The sequence below is a fragment of the Chelonoidis abingdonii genome, chromosome 8, assembly GCF_003597395.2.
Source record: "Chelonoidis abingdonii isolate Lonesome George chromosome 8, CheloAbing_2.0, whole genome shotgun sequence".
Classification (NCBI taxonomy): Eukaryota; Metazoa; Chordata; order Testudines; family Testudinidae; genus Chelonoidis; species Chelonoidis abingdonii.
The window spans coordinates 66,062,127-66,087,462 of NC_133776.1; the positions used below are offsets into that span (position 1 = coordinate 66,062,127).

Below are 25,336 nucleotides of genomic sequence, written 5' to 3' on the forward strand. Positions count from 1 at the left end.
GCCCCCACAGCATCCCATTGGCCGCAGGGGCACTCGGGGCGGGGGCATCATGCAGAGGCGTAGCCCCCCCATAGGCTGCAGGACAGGGCCAGCAGCCACTGGAGCGAGCAGGCAGACACCGCTCAGTTCTGCTGCACTGCCAAGATCCCTGAGGGGGGAGTGCCCAGGGGCGGCAGGTGGGGCCAAGGGAGAGACCCGGCCCCAAAAATGCTGGAGCCCTGCAGGCCACATTGGGAAGGCTTGCGGATCACAGATGGCCCGTGGGCTGGGGGCTTTGAGACCCCTGCTGTAAACTCTTAATCATTTGATGGGTCCCATTGAAGACAATGTGACTATTTGCATGACTATGGACCACTTTTGTGGACCGGTAAGAGGTTCAGGAGTCTGTTCCTATAAAGGAAGTTGAATCCCCCATTGAAATGCAAAGTTTGGGTACAATACCATAGACCAGTTTAGGATACAGTTCTACTTAAAATTTGTCTTTTAATAAGTCATACATATGCTGAAATGGCTCCCCACCTAACTCCCATATTCCATATAAACAGACTGAATGCTACATATTTGGGGAGAAATGAATAGTTAAGCAAGTTGATGTTTGTAAATACAAGGGGGAGTGTCAGATGGGATGAGGAGAACATGGGGGCCCTGGGCTGGGGGTAGGGCCGGGAGGAGGCACATGGAGGGTCATGTGGGGATGTCACATGCCCCCCCATTGTCCCTCCCATGAGTGCAGTACCAGCAAAAAAGGATTTCTACTTTCACCACTGAGTGAGTGGGTTTAGAGGCCACCTCTCAGGGTCAGGATCCAGGTGGCCAGGTCCAGTGGCTAGAGCAAGAGTCAAACCAAGATTCAGAGCGAGAGCCCAGGGGCAAGGGTCAGAAACAGGGCAGGACCCAGGAAGTCAGACAGGCAGGCTCCAATGTAGCAGTCAGAGAGCCTAATTGTGTAGAGAGTGACCAGATAGCAAGTGCGAAAAATCAGGACCTTTTCTTTTCTTTTTTTTTTTTTTGGGGGGGGAGGGGAGGGGCAGGTAGGAAGGGGTGGTGCCATAGTTGCATATATAAAAGACAAAGCCCCTAATAGCAGGAAGTCTGGTCACTCTAGTTGTGCAGACACTTCCCCATACCTCTCTTTGAGTTTAAATAGGAAGCCCTGACCAACCAGTGGTCCCTGTGTTCCTCCAGTCAGGGCCCTGGCGAGGCGTCCCTGATGTAGCTTCAGGTTTCATGGTGTCTCTGCTCCATCACTTTGTAGCAAGCTATTTGGTGGGAGCAGAGAAGCACTAGTCACCTGGGAATCTTGCAGATCCAGGTTTCGGAGCTGTGAGGTCGTACCACCCTTAGCCAAGGGGCTGCTAGCACATACCAATGCCTTTGTTTAAAAATGCATTTTATTGATTGATATTTCCAGATTTATATACACACACACGAACAGCAGGACATTTGCCTTATACAAAATAAATCCATATTTCACCCCTGGTGGCTGCTCACCAATTGCCCTCTGAGTAGGCACAACAAGCCTGATCCTGCAAGTTGCTGAGCAACCCCTGCTCCAAATGATTTCAAAGAGCATGAGGGCACTGGACGCCCCACAGGATCAGTCTCTAGCCTGGACTGGAAAGCATGGTTTCCTACTGCACACATCTCCTCTTCTCGGGGTAGGGGCCACCACAAAAAGCACACACATTTCCAGCAAAATAGTAGCAGATTCTTTCTTGACATGACATGCAACTGGAGTGATACAATGAGAAGAGCACACTCATCTGACCCCTTTTGGAATGGGTGGTCCCCTTTGGGGGCCCCACCCAAAAAGAAATGAGAAAAGCTGGAGTGACAGCTTTGCAGACCAAAAATCCAGTCACCCCAGAATAACCCAGACAGAAGCACTAGAAGATCCCTGCCACACTCCCTCACCCATGTTCCTTAACCTTGAGATGCAGGAAGCACCTGTAGGCAGACAGCCATCCCACCCCAGGCACTCATCATCATTTCATGATGAGACAGCTGAACAATCAGCAGATCTCAGCTTCTGCTGTAATAAATCTTGATGTTCTCCTCAGCTCAGTCCCGAGGCACAGTTTGCACCCACAATTATTTATGGGTCGATTATTTAGGTGCCCAAGTATCTGATTTATAGGCCTGGCTAGTTGGTACAATGTAAGTCATTTAAACCTTTACACACCTGTGCCTGTAAATCAGGCACTTAGAGATCTAAATGACCTAAACTGCATCCATGTTTATTTATAGATGGAATAAGAAAGGCCTGCTTACAACTGGGCTAAAATTCTGGCCCAAAATATGGGTGTATGTAACGATATATACATCAGAACAAACTGGAAGTGTCCCCATTACAGCCATGAATTGCTGTGAGAGTACACGATATAAGCGCACACACTAAAATGCACCATTCAGTTGCATTGTTTCCTGCTACATACCATCTATCCCGTTTCTTGGGTTTGTACCTTGTCTGTTTAGATTGCAAGCCCTCTGGGGCAGGGTTCTTGTCTTCCCACAGGTTGTAAAGTGCTTATCATGTTGGCGCTATATAAATATTGCTGAACGCAACTACCATTCGAAATGAGGGGTGAAGTTAGATGCCTCTGCAAAAAAACATGGTAGGCTGCAAGTGAGCCAAGCAAGTGATTTGCATACGTGAGCCGAATAGTTACCATTGTTCGAAAAGAGAAGATTGCGGAGATCCAAGAAGGTAGATGGCAGCAGCTTCCAGACTCATCACGATGTGACAGTTTTTTAGCCAATAATGAGCCAAGAATTGTCCTTGTCAGCATCTTGGGGCCACTTCAGTTGCTCAATATGTCTTACTGACAACAGCTCCACATCAGTTACCACAGCACAGAGCCTGAGCAATGCTTTTCTATCCCAGCCCAGCACCTGGAATGCATGGAGCTACAAGAGTTGATAAACCATTCTATTATCCAGCAGATATGCTCTGAGCAGGAGATCCCATTTATCCCCCTTTACACCCAAATACTAAAGTCATCATCCAGGCTCCTAGGCAACACCTGAACACTGACCACAAAAAATGCAGCCTTCCCCGAGATGAGACATCATAACCATTTAAAAATGTACAACCATCCAACATAAAATTTAGGCCAGGAGATGCAGAACAGCCTAAATAAAACTACAGGGGATTCTTAAGGAGTCAAAGTTTAGTTGTTTGGCTGGAATTTGGCCAGGAGGCCTGGGCTGATCATGTCCAAAATGCAGTGGAATTTCTGATGGCCACAGGTGCCCAGAACGTCTGTTTTGTCTCTTCTCTGAAAGATGGCACCAATAGCAGCTCAGCATCCCCTAACAGCGGGCTGGAGTGCCAGTTCAGTGCAGATCCCAAGGAAATACAGGACCACCTACTGAAGGACCAAGGCTACTTCTTGAAGTGCCTGGGATATCCCTGGAGGCTTCCCATCTAGGTACTGACCCAACCCAGCTTACAACACCATTGTCAATATTTATAGAGCAGTGGCAATCTTATAGAGTCACGGCTTAAAGCAACATGGCTGCAGGAGACAGACCAAAATTCATTGTTTATTGTGCTTTCTCCACCCCTCCCAAACATCTCCTCATAGTCACTGGTGGCACAGGCAAGAGAACCCAGCCCTGCAGTTCTCACTCCTCCTCCCAACCCCATTTTCCTCCAGCATTGCAGGTACATCCCCATCTGTTCATCTTCATTCCAACAGGGGCCAAAGGTCTCAGATCCTCAGGGAATCTACACTAGGAGAAGTGGGCCAGTCACTTTAAGAAGCACACTGAGTTTACTGTTCATAAATGCTCTAGTGAGGATTCCCCCATCACACATACACACACACAGAGAAGCTGTCTCTCCTGGGATGGGTAGGGCTCTTTATCTCCTTAGCCAAAGCCAGGTGTTGATGAGACATGCAGAGACTAGCACAGAGTAGACCAGAAGCTCCTTCTGACGCCAGCCAGTACATTGCTCCTCCAGAGTCCGCAGCCTCCCCGAGATCTTGTTCAACTGCAAAAAAAGCAGCCAGGTCAATAACAAGTTATGCAGCAAATGAGGGTATAAAGGAAGCTGCCCCTAACCTCTACCAGGAGATGTCTCTGTGAGGGTTGGTGCAACAGCACTGAGTGCAGGGATGGGAGCTCCCAGCTACTCCAGGTCTACCTCTCCCAGCAGGAGAGACTGTCCTGGTGTGGAAAGGGTCATCATCTGGACCCCACAAATACAGCAGGAAGCAAAATGTTAGGGTCCAGCAGAGCATCAGGGGCCATTTAGTGTCAGTGACTGGAGTCTGTCAGGGTCAAGCACTTTCCCAGTTGCCTTAGGACAGTAAAATCCCTACTAGAGAGTGACCAGATTTTATAGAAACAATCAGAACAGTCCTAATTTTGGAGTCTTTCTTATATGGGCTCCTATTACCCCCACCCCAACCCCTGTCCTGATTTTTCACACTTGCTGTCTGGTCACCCTAATTCCTACAGCCAGCTCTGAGTATAGGAGCACTAGCTGCAAGAGGAGCCCTGAAGCCCACTGTCCTTGAGGGTACCCCTGATAAGAGGAGAGACTGGGATCAAAGAATGCTAGCTGTGGAGGAGCCCACTACTGGTACTGGTGGCACCTCCTCTCATTATCCCTTAGGCAGCTTTCACAGAGTCCAGTTGCAAAATGTCTCCTCTCTTTCTCACCTGTTTCCTCATGGCTATAATGTCAGTCACACCAATCTCCTCCAGGGAGCTTTCTGAGGCTGGCCCTGCATCCTGGGAGCTAGGAAGAAGGAAAACAGAGAGATGCAAATGTGCAAACAGAGATCAAAAGAATGCAATCACATCAGCTCGTGTACACAGCCAGGAAGAGGTGAGGGAAGGGTTACCCATGCAAAAAGCACACCTGTTGGATGGGAAAAAATAAATAAATAAATAAAAATTAAAAAAAACAAACAAAAAAAAAAAAACAGAGGAAAAGACACCGGATGTTATTGTGAAGATCTAGCAAGTCTTTGTAACCACACCACAGCCACTTAAACCTATCACCATGCAGCTCCCAGTTACCATCATTGCAAAATATACAGCGCATGCTGCAATGGGTAGTGTTATACAGACATACCTATATTGTTAGAAGCCCGACATATGGAGCGTAGAGAATGTGATATTTACCAATTGGCAGTTTGCTATATATACATATAGAGTGATTAAAACGGCCCATGAAAACACAAATCAGGGCTAAGGCCTCAGCTGGCATAAACTGGCATACCTCCATTGAATTCTATGGATCTGTGCTGGTGCAAATCAGAAGATCTGGTCCATAATGTATAAATCTGCTATTTTTTCCATTAAAAATCAAATGGCGACTATCTGCCCCAGTGCATGAACCACGGATCTCCGTTAAAAGGAGTATTCTCTAGTTACTTTGCATGATCCACAGCAGGGTCACTTCACTAGGCAAAAGGACCTTATTGCCTGCAGGAGAAATTCTACATGAGACCTGGAAAAAAAATAATCCGTCTGTGTTCTGTCTGCTTCTTACGTCATCAGTAGCGAAGATTTAGTTGGAGGATCACCAGTAGTGGCAGATTTAGTTGGGGTTTGGTCCTGCTTTAGTTGGGGTTTGGTCCTGCTTTGAGCAGTGAGTTGGACTAGATGACCTCCTGAGGTCCCTTCCAACCCTGATATTCTATGATCTTATGAATGAGAGACACAGAAAGAACTCCAGCTCGCTCTCCCGTAGCTGTATTGATTCTGCAGAGCTACTGGGAGTAACAGCTTTGTCTCAGGAAAGTCAGCGGACAGGACTAGAGGGGACAGGCTGGGTAAAAGGGAGCTGCCATTTTCAGAGTCAACTTTTCTAACACAGTGCTCCAATCATATATCACTGTAATTGTAAAACCAGATTCTCAGCTGGTATGATTAGATGTCATTCCACAGACTTCGGTGCTCCCATTTACACAGTCTGAGAGGCTCTGGTCCAAAATGTGGACTATGTTTGATAACATATAAAACAGACAGGATCTCTGTGGATTTTAATTAGTTAGCAAAGTTTGCTCTATGGAAAACACCACAATCCGAGACAGTTTGAAGAGGTTTAAGGAAATGGATGCTGATCAATATTATATCTTCATATAACTCTCTATATGACAGAAGTTAAAAAAAAATTGTGATGCAGCAGTGTTGATGTCTCCAGATATAAAATATTAACAACTGAAACAACCCACAATTTTTCATTGAAAAAATCATTGCAGGTCTAGGTAGTGCCCATTATGGTATAGACTGAAAATTATCTTTAATTCTAACTCCCTTTTTCCACTGATGCAACTTTCAAGAATGTCATCTAGCAGTAGATTTACCAAAGGTTTGTTTCTGGTTAAGAACATTGGAACAAAAATCAGTTGTCATTTTTTACTATGTGTGAAAATAAACTTTTCATCTATCAGAAATGGTGCATTTGGATAAGCGAAAAAAATAGCCAAAACTCAGTTTCAAACTAGGCTGGTTTTGTAGAGAAAACAGCCTTCCAAAAACAAGCCAGGTTTGAAGAACATTGGTCAAGCAGCTTTAAATGTGTGAATGTCACTTTGCGTCTACACAACATAAACTTCTGTTTCCCCTGTTCCTTCCTCAAAATCATTTGGTTACGGATATCCTAGCCTGCTCACAACAGAGATGATGTGCAAATTCCAGGGGCTGAATAGCTCAGCATAATAGAATCCTGAAAGAGAACTGAAGGATGACTGAGTTATAGTCACTGGTGTTGGGAGCCTTAAAAAAAACCAAACTCTGCAGAAAGGAGAGCTGCTGGATCAGAAACCCATGTCAGAGGCTCAAGATCTTGGAATCTGCTGCCAAATAGCTATGGATTTTGAGACCCTTTCCCACCCCAAACCCATTTGATAAACTCAATTAGGCAGCGTAAATGCAGAACCCTAGCACTCGTGTAATGTTAAGGTAATAGCTGGAGTCACGTGCATGTCACAAGAGGCCTTAGATAATTTGGGACAGTCAAGGGAATTATTGATGTTAGCAGAGGCAGGTGGCCAAAAGCCTGGCCCAGAGAGTTTCAGATAGTCCAGGCCAAAGGTTCTCAAACTGGGGGTCAGAACCCCTGAGGGGGTCACAAGTCTATTACATGGGGTGTCGTTTGCTGTCAGCCTCCACCCCAATTTATAATGATGTTAAATATATTGAAGAGTGTCTTTAATGTATAAGGGGGGGTTGCACTCAAAGGCTGGTCCAGGCTGACTGCACAGGTAGTTTCCCCCCACCCCGTCATCATAGGCTAGCAGCTGGGGATGTAAAGCAGCGAAAGAGCGTGAACGGCCCGAAGAGAATATGCTGAACAGTTCCTCTCCTGCTGTGCTGCCCCCTACGGGTTAAAAAGTGCATGCCCGCTTCACGCCATGTTATGTCTGAGGAAAGCAATAGCGTCTACACAGAGTTGTGTGGATACAGGCCTGAAGCAAGCCAGACAGAGTCACCTGGGCTGGGCTCGGTCTTGGGCAGACTTCTTAACATGGTGGAAGAGAAGGTGACCTAGGAAGTACGCCATCTGGAAAATGTTCCGCGGGGAGTAGATCCTGGCATCCTGAGGGAATGGAGGGCTGGGGCTGGGTAGTGGGCTTATGCCTGGCCTGCAGGGCATATACAGAATCATTTTGGTTATTCCCTTCTGTACTGCATTTTCCCTCCCCCATCCCTATGCACTGGTGTTCCAGGATTGGGTTGTTCTCAGTATCCTTATGATGGCACCAAGTCTTTCTGTGGAACATAGTTAGCAAGGGTACTGTCTCACTTACACTCATGCATCATGGAATGGATACTGAATCTCAGAACCATTAGCAATTATCTTCAAGAACTCATGGAAGACAGGTGACATCCCAGAGGGCTGGAGAAGGGCAAACATAGTACCCGTCTGTTTCTAAAAAAAAAAAAAAAAAAAAAAAAAAAAAGGAACAAAGAGGACCCAGGAAATTATAGCCCAATCAGCCTAACTTCGATACTTGGAAAGATACTGAACCAAATTATTAAACAATCAGTTTGTAAGCACCTAGAAGACAATAGGATATTAAGTAATGACCAACATGGATTTTTCAAGAACAAATGCCAAACCAACCTAATTTCCTTCTTTGATAGGGTTACTGTCCTAATGGACTGGGGAGTGGGGGCAGTAGATGTGATATATCTTGATTTTACAAAGGCTTTTGACAGTCCCACATGACTCTCTCATAAGCAAACTAGCAAAATGTGGTCTAGGTGAAACTACTATAAAGTGGATGCTCAACTGGTTGAAAGACCATACTCAAAGAGTAGTTATCAATGGTTTGCTGTCAAACTGGGAGAGTGTATCTAGTGAGGTCCATCACGAGTCTGTATGTGGGTCTGGCACTATTTAATATTTCATTAATTACTTGGATAATGAAGTAAAGAATATGCTTATAAAATCTGCAGATAACACCATGCTGTGAGGGATTGCAAGCACTTTGGAGGACAGGATTAGAATTCAAAATGCCCTGGACAAATTGGACAACAGGTCTGAATTCGAAAAGGTGAAATTCAAGAGAGACGTGCAAAGTACTGCACTTGTGCATTTTATTTTTTCTTTCCCAACTACAAAAAAAAAAAAATGGGCAATAACTTGCTAGGCAGTAGTTATTGCTGAAAAGGATCTAGAGGCAGTATTCAAACAATCAGTGATTCGCTATGAGCCAAGAATGTGATGCAGCTGCAAAGACGCTTAATACTATGCTGGGGGGTATTAACAGAAATATCCTGTGCGAGACCAGCAAAGTAATTATCCCATGCTACTCGGCCCTGAGGCCTCAGCTGGAGTATCAGGTCCAGTTTTAGGCACCATGTTTTCAGAAAGATATGGGCATACTGGAGAGAGAGTCCAGAGGAGAGCAACCAAAAAAAGGATCAAAGGTTTAGAAAACCTGACCAATGAGGAAAGGTTAAAATAACTGGGCACGTTTAATTTTGAGACTAGACGGCTGAGGGGAGACCTGCTAACACTCTTCAGATATGTTAAGAGTTGTTATAAAGAGGACAAAAAAAAATAAATAAATAAATAAAAAAATAAATAAAAAAAAAGTCCTGTGGCACCTTGTAGACTAGCAGACGTATTGAAGCATGAGCTTTCATGGGGGAATACCCACTTCGTCAGACGCATGTACACCCACGAAAGCTCATGCTCCAATACGTCTGTTAGTCTACAAGGTGCCACAGGACTGTCGCTTTTTACAGATCCAGACTAACACGGCTACCTCTCTCATACATAAAGAGGACAGTGATCAATTGTTCTCCATGGTCCACTGAAGACAGGACAAGAAGTAATTAGCAAGGGAGATTTAGATTAGCTATTAGGAAAAAACTTTCTAGGTCTAAGGATAGTTGAGTACTGAAATAGGTAACCAAGGGAGGCTGTGGGACCCTCATCATTGGAGGTTTGTAAGAACAGGTTAGACCATCCCTGACAGGTGTTTGTCTAGGTCTAGGTCCACTTGGTCCAGTCTTGGAGAAGGGGATGGATTAATTATCTTTCAAGCTCTGTTGCTATCATTGTATGATAGTTATACTCAACCAGGATCACCAGCTCAGAGTCTATAGATTGGTGACCCATCTGCTTATACCACTGTGGTGAGTGTGGTATCTGACTATTAGCTTCTGTGACATCATTCACAGAACGTCAGCCTTCACAGCATTAGCAACAGGGGAAGGATGATTGTTGCCAGGGGTCAGCGGGCCGGAGTTCTAGCCTTGGCTCTAATACAGATGTACGAGTGTAACACAGCAGCAACCTCTCAATAAAACAAAGATGACACCTAGCTCAGGAAGGTGCTCAGAATCTTAACATATTGCTGGTGAAGGGTTCCAGCCTTCTCAGATGGACGGTGCGAGAGAAGGCCAGCGCGTTGTTAAAGATCAATGAGGGAGATCAGCATGGCTATGGGAAACATGGCCTGTCCAGCCCAAGCTGGTTAAGGCTGACCAGGCACCAGCCACACCTTTCAGCATGATATAGTCAGGCCAAGTGCTGACAAGACCTTGAGCCCTCAGTGAGCCGAGAGCACCTCGTACGGAGGATCACACATGAGAGGATGGATCATCTGATGCTGGGACATCATTTAATAAGAGCACTTCACTAGAACTTGCCAATATGGGCTTAGTCCCTTCCTTCCATGCCACTGCCTGTCAATACCCTTAGATTGATGGGGATCATGCCTCCCATAGTGTGTAAGTACTGTCGGGCCAATGGGCCATCTAACACAGTAAGAGAGGCTGAATGCGCAGCGTGTGAATTAACCCCTGGCAGTTCTCACCGGTCAGGCTTCCGGCTCGTGCTACGGAAGGCGATTTGGGGGGTCTCTCTCGTTCTCTCCTTTCGCAGTCTGCCATGGTGGGTCTGTTAAAACACGTACACAAAACGAGAGTATTAGTACTGACATTCTGCAAGACATTCTCCTCATTCAACCCTCCAATGATCCCACAGCATCCCCTATGCTCTGCCATCATCAGCTGGGGCAGGAGGCAGCAGAGGGCAACAACCCCAGTAATTCAATAGAATTGCTACAGCTCTATTGCAGCCCCACCATAGCTACCGTGAAACTGCAGTGCCAAGTGAGTTTTAACATGGTAAATGAATGTGCTTTCACAGCCACATGGGCCTGATCCCATGGTCTTTACTCCAGTAAAGACCCACTGGCATCAATGGGAGTTTTGCCTTGAGTAAGGACCATAGAAACAATTTCAAATTCATACTCTGCCACTGGGGTAGCATAATAATAACTTATTTATGCAACAGCCTCCCAGCCTACACAGTAGTTATCTTAGCCCACTTCTTATCCAGTGCAACACATTATGTCATAATTATACAGTCATTCAGGCCATAAAGGTATTAATGTGACATATTGTGTTTAGATCCCGTAACAGCATATGCCCGAACACATCTCCACACCAGCCTTGCCCATGATCAGCCTTGCTCCACGAGCATACATAATAAGGACTCTGTCTTGATGCAAACATCATATTCAAATGAAACCCCTTATTGAAGCTGAAAGAATTTGTATACAACCTCGTTTGAAGTTTGTTTGTTCTCTTGCATTTCATTTGGCTCAGACAGCAAGGCTAGACTGACCTGTTTATGCCTTGGTTTGATCACAGACTAGCCTCCTGCCACAGCATCTGAGGAGGCTTAATATACCATTGTGGGGGAAGAAACAGATGGACTTTTGCCAATCCATAGGAGAAGGAGAAGGCCCAGTGATCCAACCTTTCTTGGAAATATTCCCGCTACCATCAGGTTGTATAGAACAACCTTGACTTTGGGCCTGAAGTGCATATGTGACCATCCCACACAGTGTCGTCCTTTCCCAGCAGCAGCATTCCCTTATCACCCACAGTAGAGCTGCATGAAATTTGGTAGCTTCCTTTCACAGCCAGTTGTGGAAGCATTTCCCTTGGTGTCAGTTCACAGTCAGGGCCTGACTGGAGCCAGAAAAGTTGGAGTTGGCATTTAGATCAATGAGCGAGCTCTGAAGAGAAAGAAATTAAGCTTTACATGTCCTAGTACTCCTGTAGCGCTCCAGTGGGTGAAGGCACCTTAGAGAAGGCCTAGTTCGATGGTCTGGATGACTAAAGATGCAAGTCTCTATCTGTAAGCATTGGAGAACCAGAAACAGCTTCTTTCTTCTAGATTAGAGTAAGATTTGTCTTTGGATCATCAAATATTGGATTTTTGAATAATGTTTTGATCCCAAGTACTAACAAAACTAACTTCTTTTCCCATTTGACACAGTAGGAGGGTTGAAAAGGGATCCCACAGCCCAGTTGGCCTATATTTGGGACACACCCAGTGCTTAATTAGTGCCAGGGCTGAGCCCTAGCACCACTAGGCTTAGCAGTTAGTAGCCCTGACACTTCTGGGCTTGGCAGTTCGTAGCCCCGGGGATAGGGGGGAAATAAGCATGGTGAAATAGCATTTTTACTAATAGCTTATTTCCCCCCCCTCCCCCCCACAGTTCCTCACATCTCCTTGTCAATTGCTGGAAATGGGCCATTTTCATTACCACTACAAACAGTTCTTTTTCTCTCCTGCTGATAACAGCTCACCTTAAATGATCACTCTCCTTATAGTGTGTATGGTAACATCCATTGTTTCGTGTGTGTGTGTGTGTGTGTGTGTGTGTGTGTGTACACATATATATCTTCCTACTGTATTTTCCACTACATGCATCCGATGAAGTGAGCTGTAGCCCACGAAAGCTTATGCTCAAATTTGTTAGTCTCTAAGGTGCCATAAGTACTCCTGTTCTTTTTATGGAACAAAGTGGCTCCAGAACACATTCTGCCCAGAGGAGATAACAGCGGTGGACATTAGTGGTGGGACAAAAATGAATTCAGAGAGAACCCCTCCAACGATCTCTTGCTCTGGACAGAGCCAGAGTTCATAGGAGTCAACTACAACATGAGTCATCCTATCAGTCTGTTCTGCAGAGGTTGGAACTCTCCTTTTACATATCTGTCTTGTCACTTAAATCAGGGCTTCATCACAGGTACGGGGCTATGGGACACAGGAGGAAGACGACACTGGGCATATTTCACTATCCCAGGAATTTTTCTCCAGGAGACTGCCTTGTTATGGGTGCCCACATCTGTTCTAAATACAGTACCGATCGCTTGCGTTTCTCGGTGCCTGATTGGGTTGTGGTGTTCATGAACAGGAGCTCCCCAAATCCTGCAGGCTGGGTGGAGGTGTCCTGAAGCATATGCACAACAATAGAGGGGTGCTGCCTTAGCTGGTCCAACAGGAAAGGCCTTCGACTATCATCCATCATCTCTACAAAGAGGAAAGACAGGGCAGTCAGAAACGTTTGCATACATCCCAGAACATAACAGCGTCCTGTTCAGACTGGGTGCGAGAGGGGGGAAGTGATGTCCAAATCCCTGGGAGAAGCAACTCTGTTTCTATGGCTACCAATACACCCCCCACCCCACCCCCCAGAAGCTTTGACAGTCATTGTCTGCAGTCTTTATCCAGTGCCTGTTCCAGGTTTTCCAATTGAAATCCATTTCAGGATTTCCTCCCCACCTCCCTCCAGTATCACTGGAGCACTCTCTGCTTAGCTGAAAGTGGGGCAGGCTTCATTAACAGGCACTATTCACCCACAGGCACATGGAAATCCCATGCCGGAATTCTTACACCCACATGGCTCGGAATCTGAATGGAGAGCAATGACAAAACTCCTCTGACTAAGACATTCACTGCTTCAGGCAGAGTCTAACCATGCCCTTCTCGGCTCTACTTGTTTTCATGGGCCTTAGAGGCTCTTTGGCTACGAGTCAGTGTGTTCAAACTGCTGCCATCAGTGCCCATCTCCCCAAAAGCCAGCCCCCAGAGAAGTAATCAGAGTTTCAGCTCCAAGTCTCTAAAACAACCATTCCTCGGAAACACACCACCAGCTGTGCAGAGGATAAGCCAGCCTTCCTCTCAAGGAACAGAGAAGGAAAGTCACTTACTATACAGCTCCAAAGCTGCTAGTGCACTGTGGTTGGGGAGTTAGTGTAAAAAAAATAGGGGCCCTGGGTCCTTCTTCTCCTTGGGATGCCAGGTAGAGACTCTAACAAGGGGTGGAGAGGGGAAAAAGATATGGATAATGCAGGTCGTAGCTCCACCTCCCCCAAGCAAGGACTCAAGGATATTAGCCAGATTGAGTGGCACCAAGAGGATCTTAGAACTTTCCCTCCATCACCCTATCCCTCTCTGAGTTCATGTACGCACACTAACCACCTCAAGCCCTCTGCCCCCGAGGCTGCACACTCAGAGCAATTCTGGATCCCAAACATTTTTGCTCCCACATCAGCAAACCTGCCTGTCACCAGCTCCACAGACACTGCCAGAACCCAGCCTCACCCTGATCCTGCTTTAACCCTCATTCATATCTCCGGCACTTCCTCTTAGGCTGAGTCAGTCTCTCTTGGGTCCTTGCTGACTAGGGCCCAGAATGCAGCAGCAGGACTACTCTGCTGCCCCAGAAAGCTACATTAGTCCTGTCTCCATCACCATCTCTAGCTTCCTACCCACTTCCAGACCTAATCCACAATTTCCCCACATGGCCTCACGCTGCTCCAGCTAAACAGCCACACTGTACAGCTACCTTCTCTTGCCTCTTCACTCTGCATCTTCTCTCCACACTTGGAAAATGTAACCTCTCATCTCTCTGGAGCCCATTCCCTCCCTGCCATCGGGCCTTTTGGCACCTTTACTAGTGTGTGAAAAATGTCACTTCCCACTCGCTTTCCCCATCATTCTAACACTCCTCCCCACACCTCCCTCATGCTACAGGAAGACACTGAGATCTTTTGCCTCTCACACAGCAGCAGCTGATGCAATTCTCAGAAACAAACACTCTGTCCCCACTCTTAGGACAAAGCCCATCAGGATCAGCCAATAGGGGATGCTACACAGAGTCCATTGCATTCTATGCTCCATGCTAGTTCATGTCCAATCAAAGCCGGCCCATTCCATCACCTGCCAGTGACAGCCTATCAGGGATGTGCATCTGGAAGGACGGGCGAAGCTCCTCAGCTTCTCTCTCCTCATCCAATGGGTTGGACTCATCTGCCACCTTCAGCCTGTTGGGCACCTGCATGCGCTGATTGATGGCCTCCATGAAGCTCAGGTCACATGGGGCTCGGTTGACTTCCAGGCCCCGAAATGGCCACATTATCATTTCATTCCCAGCCTCACTTTGGCAGCCTGGAGGTCACACAATAAAAAAAAAAAAAAAAAGCCAGCACGGCACTGAAAGAAAGCTATTAACACCAAACACACACTCACATCCTGCCATGATGGACACAATTTAAGATGCAAATGTAAGAATAATCCCTAACTTTCATACAGTGAGTTTCATCGGCAGACCTCAAAACATTTTACAAGGGTGCCCATCTGTGAAATGGGGATGATACTGAGGAAACTGAGGCACAGAGCAATGCAGTGAGTTGCCCAAGGTCACCCAGCAGGCTAGTGGCAGAGGTAATCAATATAAAAAATGGACACTGTTGTCATAGCTTTCCTACTCAGATCTGAACCTTAGAGTTCAGAAAATAAGATGCTAGCATGAAACCTCCAAGCTTAATTACCAGCTTAGATCTGATATCGCTGCCACCAGACAGGAATTTCAGTGCCTGCCTCACTCTGGTCTCCCCAAAACCTTCCTGGGGGACCCTCAGATTCAGATGCCCTGAGTCCTCACAACAAAGGGGAATAACCCACTTCCCTTACTCCCTCGTAAACTATCCTCCCAGGCTCCACTCCCTGGTTACCCTGGAAAGATAACTGTACTTAAACTCCTTGAATTCAAGACAAGATGGACAGTCACCTTCCCCCTCCTTCTGTTCCTCCCATCCAATTCCCTGGTGAGCTGGCAGGCTCAAATCCCCCCGAGCCCCCATAGAAAAAATCAACAGGTCTAAAAAATGAAAAGCGAAAAAGAACATTAAAAATGGTCCTCCGTACAACGATGAACCAATAATACAGGGTCATTGCTTAAAGAAAAAATGATAAACAGCCCTTATCCAAAAAGAAATACATATTTAAAAACATTCAGCAATTACACACATGGTAAATACAACAAAAACAATATAAAACTATATGTCTTATACCTGTACTTACAAGCTGGGAAACATGAAGATTAAGAAAGCCTGAAAGGTAGGAGATCCCCTCTCCAAGCCAGAGAGCACTAGAAAGACAAAGAGCCCCACACCCAAAAATTCCCTCCCTGAGCTCTGAAAAATCCGGTTTCCTGATTGGTTCTCCGGTCAGGTGTTTGGTTCCCTTTGTTAACCCTTTACAGGTAAAAGAAACATTAACCCTTAGCTATCTATTTATGACAACTATTTTAAAAGCCAAGCAAGGGCACACCTTAAGAATTAGCTGGTGGGAGGAGACAAAAAGATTCTGATAGTGATTAAAAATGGAAAATTCCTGTAGGAGGGGAAAAAGCATATTCTCTCTCATCTACATTCAGCAGTAAAGAAATGAGCAAGAAAGAAGTAAAGTGTCCATAGGAAAGAGCATAGTATACGTGGTACGGCCAGGCAAAATTTTTCCACGAGAACTGTTTGAAGGAAAACTGGGTTTTCAATTCGACTCAGAATTTTTCCATGAAAAAAAAAAAAAAAGTGTTCTGTCCACATACAAATTTCAAGTTTTTGTCAAAAACCATTTTTTTTTCTTTCAGGGAAAAAACTGAAATTTTCCCCTGAGAAATTTCAACAAAAATGAATTCCCTGGTGCCATTTTTGGAGCAATTTTCTGCAAGAATAGGGCTGCTCAGAAAACAAGCCTTTGTGTCCTTTTAAGAAGAAAACGGACACAGTCTTTTAGAAAGACAGAAGATTAGGGTTGGAAGAGACCTCAGGAGGTCATCTAGTCCAACCCCTGCTCTAAGCAGGGCCAACCCCAACTAAATCATCCCAGCCAGGGCTTTGTTATTGCCAGGCCTTGAAAACCTCCAAGGATGGAGATTCCACCACCTCCCTAGGTAACCCATCCCAGTGCTTCACCACCCTCCTAGTGAAATAGTGTTTCCCCAATATCCAGCCTAGACCTCCCACATTGCAACTTGAGACCATTGTTCTTTGTTCTGTCATCTGCCACCACTGAGAACAGCCGAGCTCCATCCTCTTTGGAACCCGCCCTCCCTTCAGGTAGATGAAGGTTGCTATTAAATCCCCCCCTCACTCTTCTTTTCTGCAGACTAAATAAGCCAAGTTCCCTCAGCCTCTCCTCATAAGAGGAGGAGCTTTTCAAAACTTAAAGGTACAGCACTCAAAGATAGATGTAACAGTTTTACTGTTTAAAAAGCTACCAGAGATGAGCAAGACAGCATTTCTCAAACTGTAGGTCAGGACCCTAAAGTGGATCATGGCCCTGTCTTAATTGGGTTCCCAGGGCTGGTGGGTGTTAGACTCCCTGGGGCCCGGGGCCAAAGCTCAAGCCTCATTGCTGGGACCAATGTCTGAGCTGAGGTTACAGGTCCCCTGTCTGTGGTTGAAGCCCTTAGGCTTCAGCTTTGCCCCCCCTGCCCAAGGCAGCAGGGCTTAGGCTTCGGTCCCCGCCCCCGGGGTCGTGTAGTAATTTTTGTTGTCGGAAGGGGGTTGCGGTGCAATGAAAAAGTTTGAAAACCCCTGAGCTAGAGGGAAGGCTTTGGTGGGTGGGAGAGTAAATGGCACGTGTTCCAAGGCACCCAGACAAAAGCACAATCCCCTATGGTGATTAAAGGTGTGCAACAGTGAACTTCCTAACAAATGGGTTGTGTCTGAGCAGAGATGCTTGTTAGGACAAATGACAAGGAGAGGTTCCCAAAAGTAGCCAGGGCTTTGAAAACCAGTAGGGCCACCAGTGTCAATCTCCCACTCGATAGGCAGCCAGTGTGCCTAGATAGCACAGGGGAGCAACTAGTCAACAGAACTCAAGCAACGTCCAGATTGCTGTTATGCCACATGGTTATCCCGTTAGGATAGTTCTCTCCCTTCACTAAGTGTCCATGGCAGGCTGCTCCACAGGCCTCTGCCACTGGGCACAATGTGACAGGGACTTTGCACCACTCTGCAGCCAGCTGCTTGTTGAAGAGCAGCACCCAATGTGACAAAAGGATCTGGACTAGACGTGGGGAAGGGGCAAGTGCTGGGGTAAGTGGGGAAAACCCCAGGGATCCAGGAGGTGCATCCAGGGTCTGGCTTGGGTGGCTGGAACATTGTAAGTATACATGGAGCTTTACTAGCGTGACGAACCTGGGTAGTCCCTAGGCATGTCTGTGACAAACATGCTTAATGAACAACAACAACGAGGTGGGAGGGAGGGGGAAACAAAACAAACAAACAAAAAACCACTTATGGGCCCTGCCCCAAGGGTATCCAAAAAAAGATGAAAGACAGGAGGGAACCACTTCTGGTAATGGAGACTATGGAGGAGACCAACCCAGGAAGGATTCAAGGACCATATTTCTCCAGCCAAGAGAGTTTCACTGTGGATTTATTTTAAACAGCGCAATTCCTTTTCCCTAGAGAAAATTAATATCATCAGAAGGGTACCAGGGCTCTAGCCACAGGCCCCCCAGCAGCTGCTCTTTTGAAGCTAGAAACCTTGCAGAACAAGCCACACTGGCTGGACACAGCAGGATGTCAAGTAGAGAGAGGTGCTCTCCATGGGGCAGCACGACGGTGAGAATAAATGCTGGGGAGAAAAGCACCCGCGTACCAGTCTCACCTCTGCCAGGGCCGGCTCCAGGCACCAGCATTCCAAGCAGGTGCTTGGGGGGGGCCAATCTGCACAGGGCGGCAGTCCGTGTGTTTTTGTGGCCCCAAGCAGCATGCCAAATTACCGCCACGGACAGCGGGGGGGCAGTCCGTGTGCCATTAGGGCGGCATGCGCATTTCCGCAGCGGCGGCAATTCGGCAGCAGCTTCTGTCTTCGGCTGCTTGCAGCGGCAATTCGGCATGCTGCTTGGGGCGGCAAAAACAGTAGAGCCGGCCCTGTCTGCTGCTGACTCACTGAATGACCTTGGATAAGTCACAGCCTCGCCACGCCTCCATTCCCCAGTCTGCACCAGGGAGAGAATGTCAAATTCATTCATGTTTATGGTGCAATCAACTCTCTCCACGGCAGGAGTGGAAGGGAAGCACAAAGTTGATTTGGGCTCCCCAGCTCATACCGTCACAGGGGAGGCAGAATAGCTAAGTGGACAGAGCACTGGGTTGGAACTCAGGAGAACTGGGATCTATTCCCAGCTGCCTAAGTAGCCTTCAGCAAGTCACTGCCCCTCTCTGTGCCTCAGTTTCCCCTCTGTAATGAGGGTAAGGACACTGCCCCCTCCTCCCCCTTTGTAAAGCTCTTTGGATGTAAAGCACTGTATGAGAAGGTGTTGATGACCAAGGAGGATTTTAGCAGGGAAGAAAACATGCAGCACGGCTTGTCCCAAAAGCCTCCCCCAGGTTTTGTTCTCTTTATAGGTGCAGCAGCAGGGAGAGGGAAAAACTGAGAAGTAGGCCAGCACCAAGGCTATTTCCATAGAGGGGGAGGGAGGGGAAAAAGAGGCGGAGAATCCAATCAGAGTCACATCTCAGACCGATCCCTCTTCTCAGCCATCCCAGCTACCTCCCACCATGCACCGCCGACACATCCCCTGTCCCCTGCTAGATGAGGATTTCCATACCAAAGGCTGTGGTTCCCCAGGGAGCCCAGCAGGGGTGCCATGCGGCTCAGAACCTCAGAGAGGAGAAGGACCACTTGAAGGATGGCAAGAGGGGCCGAGGCACCAAAAGGGAGAGGAGGAAGCGTTGGGAACACAAGTGAGTGCACTGGGGCCCAACCCTGATGACAGTTACGCCCCTGGGTCTATTTTTAGTAGCATTACCTTGATTTTCTGCTCAGTCGCCCACCTGCTTCCTTCTGAATCCACCACGGTGCCGAAGCATTTGGGTCTGTGTGCATCTCAGACCCTACAAACTCCTCCCTCCTCCCCACCATCTCCTGACACCTGCAGAGGTGTCAGGGCAATGGATGGCACTGTGCCACCCTGCAGAGATGGCAACTTCTCTTTGTGAAATCTCTGCTTCCTACAGGCAGTCCCCCCAATCCCTTCGCCCTCACAGGCTGGACAAACAGCCCCCAAAATTAACATGTAGGCAGCACAGTCAGAGAGGCCGGAGGCTTGGCTCAGCAGATGCTAAGGGGTTTGCTGGGCCCAAGGCTGGCCGCAGACAGGCAGGAAGCATGGTCCCCTCTGGCTGAGTAAAGGGGCTCTGCTGAGCCAAGCATGGGAGTTTCAAGTAGTTATTGTCCAGCTGCAGGGGCTGATCACTTTAAAAATGTGTCTAGTGGGTCATTAAATCTATCAGCCAGGCAGTTGCTCTTGACAGCCTGCTGCTGCATACGATAGAACGGCCAGATCTTGGCCCATACACCCATTGCCTTTGTGCCACTTGGAGGGTCCAAAGAGCACAGGGTTGTTGGGACTGCCCCAATTTTGGGGGAATCCCAGGGTGATGTAAAGCCCCAGTAGCCAGTTCTATGCGCCCCATTCCTTCGGGAACATGGGGGCACCCTGGGTGGGCTGGGATAGCGTGGAGCCAGAGTACAATGCGCTGCAGCCATCCTCAGCTGGCAGAGGAGACTAAATGGCTTCATGCAGAGCAGCCCTCATGCCGCTCGAAGTCATACCGGCAGCTGATTCATCCCCCAGATGGGCTGAAGATCAACAGAGCCAACAGGGACCTTAGAGCCACTCCCCACCCTGACCCCCACTCAAGGCTCTATACGGAGCACAGCTCGACCAGGCCCAAAGAATCTATTCCAGGAGACTTCCAAAGCCATCAGATGGCAAGTTTTTATTATTTGCACTATGGTTGTACCTGGAGGCCCCCCCAATCAAGAATCAGGGCCCCTTTGCGCTAGGCACTGTACAAATAGTATAACAAGCAATCCCTGCCCCAGAGCTCACAACCAGGCATATGAGAAAGCACAGCAGGTAAAAGAAAGAGGAGTGGGTGAGGTGGAAGGACCAAGTGACTGTGAAGCGACTTGTTTCCATCATAATCAGCAGTCTCCCTTTACCACCTGCCTCAGTCAGTCTGTTCTCTCTTCATTAAATCAAGTCAAATCCTTACTTAAAAAAATAGAAACTTATCCGACATCAGCTGTGACCATCTCCTGCTTTCAAGTATATGCTCAAGGTAGCTGCGTCCCCTCAGGTCTGTTCCACAGCATCAAAGCGGAGGCTTCTGCTGACAAGTATCAGTACAGTGGCATTTACTGAGCTGTTCCTTGGAGCCCCATTATAAGAACAAGAGAACATAAGAATGGTCATATGAGTCAGACCAATGACCCATCTAGCCCAGTATCCTGTCTTCCGACAGCAGCTAATGCCAGGTGGCCCAGAGGGAATGGACAGAACAGGCAACTGAGTGTCCATCCATCCCGTCATCCTGTCCCAGCTCCTGGTTGTCAGAGGCTAAGCACACCCAGAGCCTGGGATGAAGTCCCTGACCATCTTGGCTAATGGCCATTGATGGCCCTATCCTCCATGAACTGACCCAATTCTTTTTAAAACCCAGTTATACTTCTGGCCTTCACAGCATCCCCCGGTAACAAGTTCTACAGGTTGACTGTGTGTTGGGTGAAGAAATACTTCCTTATGTTTGTTTTAAACCTGCTGCCTATTAGTGTCATTGGGTGACCCCTGGTTCCTGTGTTACGTGAAGGGGTAAAGAATACTTCCTTATTTACTTTCTTCACCCCATTCAGTTTTATAGACTATCATACCCCCCCCCCTCCCCGCAACAGTCGTCTCTTTTCCAAACTGAGAAGTTTCAGTCCTTTTAATCTCTCCCTGTGGAAGCTGTTCCTGATGTACCTAATCATTTTTGTTGCCTTTCTCTGTCCCTTTTCCAATTCTAATATCTTTTTTGAGATGGGCCTATCAGACCTGCGCACAGAGTGGGCATACCATGGATTTACTTAGTGGCATCAGGGCACTCCAGAAAAGCAATGCAGCTGCTGCTTAACTTTATGCATATGATTAAGTCCATTCATAGATTGTTATGCAGGAGGTCAGAATAGATGATGATAAGTGGTCCTTATTGGCCTAACAAAGACCAAAAGAGAGTCACTGTACCAAAGACCTTACAATATAAAGATATTATGCAAGGTGTGGGGAGGGGGGGAGAAACTGAGGCATGGTGAGGGGAAGTGACATGCCTAGGATCATCCAGCAAATTAGTGGCAGAGACAGGAATAGAAGCCACATCTTCTGAGTCCCAGTTCACTAGACCAGTTTTTATCTGCTGTATTGAATCAGGGCCTGAATGCAGATTCTAAAGCAGTGACAGGCACTTCTAAAAACCTGTCACAAGCTATAACAGCACGTACCCCACACTGCTATCCCCTAACTCCCTGCAGAGCACATCCATGAGCTAGCTCTGTCCTCTCATCTATCCCAGTCCCCAAAATCCTGAAAAAATAAGAGATCTCTTGCAGTGAGCCTTGGAGATCAATAGATCTAGGCCCTGGTAGACCAAGAGACTAAATAAATGCCAGAGTCACAGAGAGACCCTTTCTCTAGACCCCTAGCTCACCGATCACAACTGTCGTGTATGCGATCTATGGTATTTTCCTTGAGGTTTTTGCTGTGTTATAAAGCAATGAGGGTATTTAGAAAACAGACATTCAAACAAGTCATGCTGGATTCATGCACAGTGGAAGATCTGTTCATTTTCTAATCACCAATGGAAATATTACAGCTTCCAAAGAGCTCAGGGATGAGAGGGGAATGAGGACATAGGCCCCAAGGAGAGTCAGACTATTAAGACTCAAAATTCAACTGTCAAAATACATGAAAAATGAAGCACTCAAGCAGATGGATTTCCTTCTTAAAAAACTTTCTTCAGGGCTTTTCTTGCAGCCACAGAGCAATCCCATCACATCAGCAGGACAGGAGTGGCTTTCAGGCTGATTCTCTACATTTTAAGCATCAAAAGTCAGAGAGTTTCTGACTCAGCCAGCCCTTCCTGAGGGGGGCACTCAGGAGCCCCTTGTCTGGAGGGAACCACCTGCCCCTACCACATGAAAAACTTTGCCAGGTAATATGACCCCACGAGTGCTGGATGGGGGGTTAAATGGGCTGTGTGTGGACCCTGCGGAATATCTGCCCTTCTCCTCTGAAGACATAAGGTCTAATCCTGTTCAAGTCACATATGGAAGTGATTTCGTTGGCCTCAACTTTGTCCTTAGCAGATGGGCATCAACCTTACTGTAAAGAGAGCTTAGAGAGGACCGTAACACTGAGGCAACTCCCATTGCTGGAATGCAGAGTGCTGCAGGGCCAGGGCGAAGGGCACTGACAGAGCTGCATAGAGAGCTCAGGGATGAACGAGAGGTGCTGGAGCTTGGAGGTCTGGGACTGAGATGGATAGGCAGAGCAAGTGGGTGGGCAGGACTGGAATGGCAGGGAGGGCTGAGGTGCATGAATGGAGCTGAGAGTGCCTAGCAGGGGGATGGCAGGAGGCACTGACCTCAGATTTAGGCTAGAGGTGCATTGGCAGAGCTGGGGGACAGGAGGTGCTGAGGGGTATTTCAGATCCCCCCATCCCCCAACACTAAGCTTTGACCCAAACACGAAACTTGCTAGGCATTGGCAAGGGGACAGTGCATTGCCAACAAATCCGTTCTTTGGATCAGATGTTAAATCGAGCTCACTTTGGGCTCCCTGTACTGGAAAGATGTCATGTGCTTCACACAGAGAGTAAAGGATGACCAGGGTTTTGTGCTCAGTCTCATTAAACCCCCCATGAACTGTGGCAGTTGGGTAGGAGCTATTATTGATTGCTTAACAGGCCACATTCTGAGCCAGCGGGGGTAGAAGTAACTCTCTTGACATCTGCGTACACCAGATTGGAATTTGATCCAGTGATTGCTATGTCTGCCTGCACAGTCGCTGCATTCCCACATGTAACCCATCCCTGCAGAAAGCACTCCGGGACGCCTCAAGTGGCAGAGATGTTATCGGAAACAAAGTGCATTGTCCTGCTTAAGGTATCAAGCTCTCCCCTTGATGCCAAAGACTTCTGGGAGCAGCCTGGCTTGCAGCATGGCATGGGGCCCAAGGAAGGAAAGGCAGGTGGGCTCTGTGTGCAAGGAGGTGAGCAATAGCAAGGGAGGCAGAGTGGAGAATGAGCTCTGCTGACATCCACAAGAGGGGACCTTGTAATATCACAAACAACAAGAGCTGAGCTCCAGCCCTGAGGAACAGGAGGGCTGGCTTTGCCCTGTTTGAAGAGTGTGATTTCATATGCCAGCCTAATACAAATCAGAGAGGAAACCCTCACTTCCAAAACCAGAACTTGTTGTTTTCTGTAGGGAAAATTAAACAATACAGCCCCAGCTGGAAGGGAAACAGCCCAACATAAACTGCACCAGACTTATGCTGAAATCAAGAGACAGAACTCCAGTCAGGAGAGAGATTTGTTTTCAGCTCACTTTACACGGCAGCCAATTGCCCCTGCTCCATTTCCTCCCGTCCTGATCCTGTCTCTGGAATATAGGGCAGCCCTGTAAGCACACTTCTTCCTGCAAGTCACAGACATACATACCTGCCTGGGGTAAAGTCAAGCAAGCTAAGCCAGGAGCCTGATGTCTTTGTCAGGCCGCAGCTGGGAAGAGAGAGAAGCTGGAATCGTTCACGTAGTTAGCCCAGGCAAACCCAGAGTGAATTGATCCACAAAGAAAACTAAAACTTTCCTACATTGTGCACCTTCTCTAAAGCCACAAACCCACCAGCCCCTTTTGCTCCAGCCAACTTTGTCCTCCTTTCAGCTCACTAGTTTCATGGTATTTTTGTGTTATTTCCAGTTTGTTAATGAAACTTACTAACCTGTAAACAACTTTTCTTCCAGCCCCTTACAGTCAGCTGGATGGTGATGTCAACCCCAGAATTTCTGATCCCTCCCATTTTGGCAGCTTAGGCTCCAGGAAAGCTGTGGGATTGGCTGAATGATAGAAGCTGTCCTTCATTCTTTTAAAGAGACAGAAGGACCGGTTAATGAGACATGGCAGGTAGCTAATTAGCACCTGTCTTCTTGTCTGTGGGAGTTTGAAATCCACTTACCTTGTTGCACACACAATACTTTCAGCATTTTTCCTCTGGCCTCCTGTCTGGGGAGTTTCATACAGCACTAGTCCCTGACACGGCAAATAGCTAACTCTTCGTGGCCGTGTGACACTTTGCTTTTCTACACGACTTCGCATCTGAGGATCTCCGAGCTTTTACAAACGCTAATGATTTCACCCTGTCAGGAAGAGGTAAGTAGATACTATCTGGCAGACTTGGTGACGTGACTGGTCTAAGATCATTTCACCAAGGCAGAGCCAGGAATAGAAGTAAAATCCTCATGCTTTAACCACTAGGCTGTTCTCCCTCCCATAAGGGCCCTAAGACAATGCTCTTCTGTCATTCCCAGGAGATCCCTTTCAATTCTTTGTAAGGGAGTTATTAGTTGTATTGCCATAGTGCTTAAAAGCTCCAGTCCTGGACTAGGACTCCATTGTGCTGGATACAGTACAAACAGAACAGAGAGCTTCCGATCTAAGGATTACTGTGAACAATTCCTCTGCTCCTACTGTGTTTTCCCCATCTGAAGTTATAATCCCGTGTGACATTTTAAGCTGCTTTCCATTTACAACACTCTGGCTGCCCATGAGGCTGCTCCACCCTTACAGCCAGGTGTTCCTGCTGACAGTCACTAGATTTGCACTCTGGGGGACTGGAAGTGGGACAACAGCAGTGGAGGGTTCTCAGCTTTGGAA

At 47.3% G+C, this 25,336-nt stretch overlaps 1 protein-coding gene across 1 annotated transcript; it reads right to left on the bottom strand.

Annotated features, from left to right (window-relative positions):
* Nucleotides 1-1,373: 1,373 nt before the first annotated feature.
* LOC116820033 (mitochondrial fission factor-like) lies at nucleotides 1,374-24,497 on the bottom strand. The gene is given in 8 exon segments (XM_032772225.2): nucleotides 1,374-3,997; nucleotides 4,672-4,750; nucleotides 7,455-7,607; nucleotides 10,296-10,378; nucleotides 12,645-12,811; nucleotides 14,504-14,731; nucleotides 24,405-24,425; nucleotides 24,428-24,497. Coding segments are annotated over 8 exon segments (918 nt in total). The 5' UTR covers nucleotides 24,483-24,497; the 3' UTR covers nucleotides 1,374-3,865.
* Nucleotides 24,498-25,336: the final 839 nt, after the last annotated feature.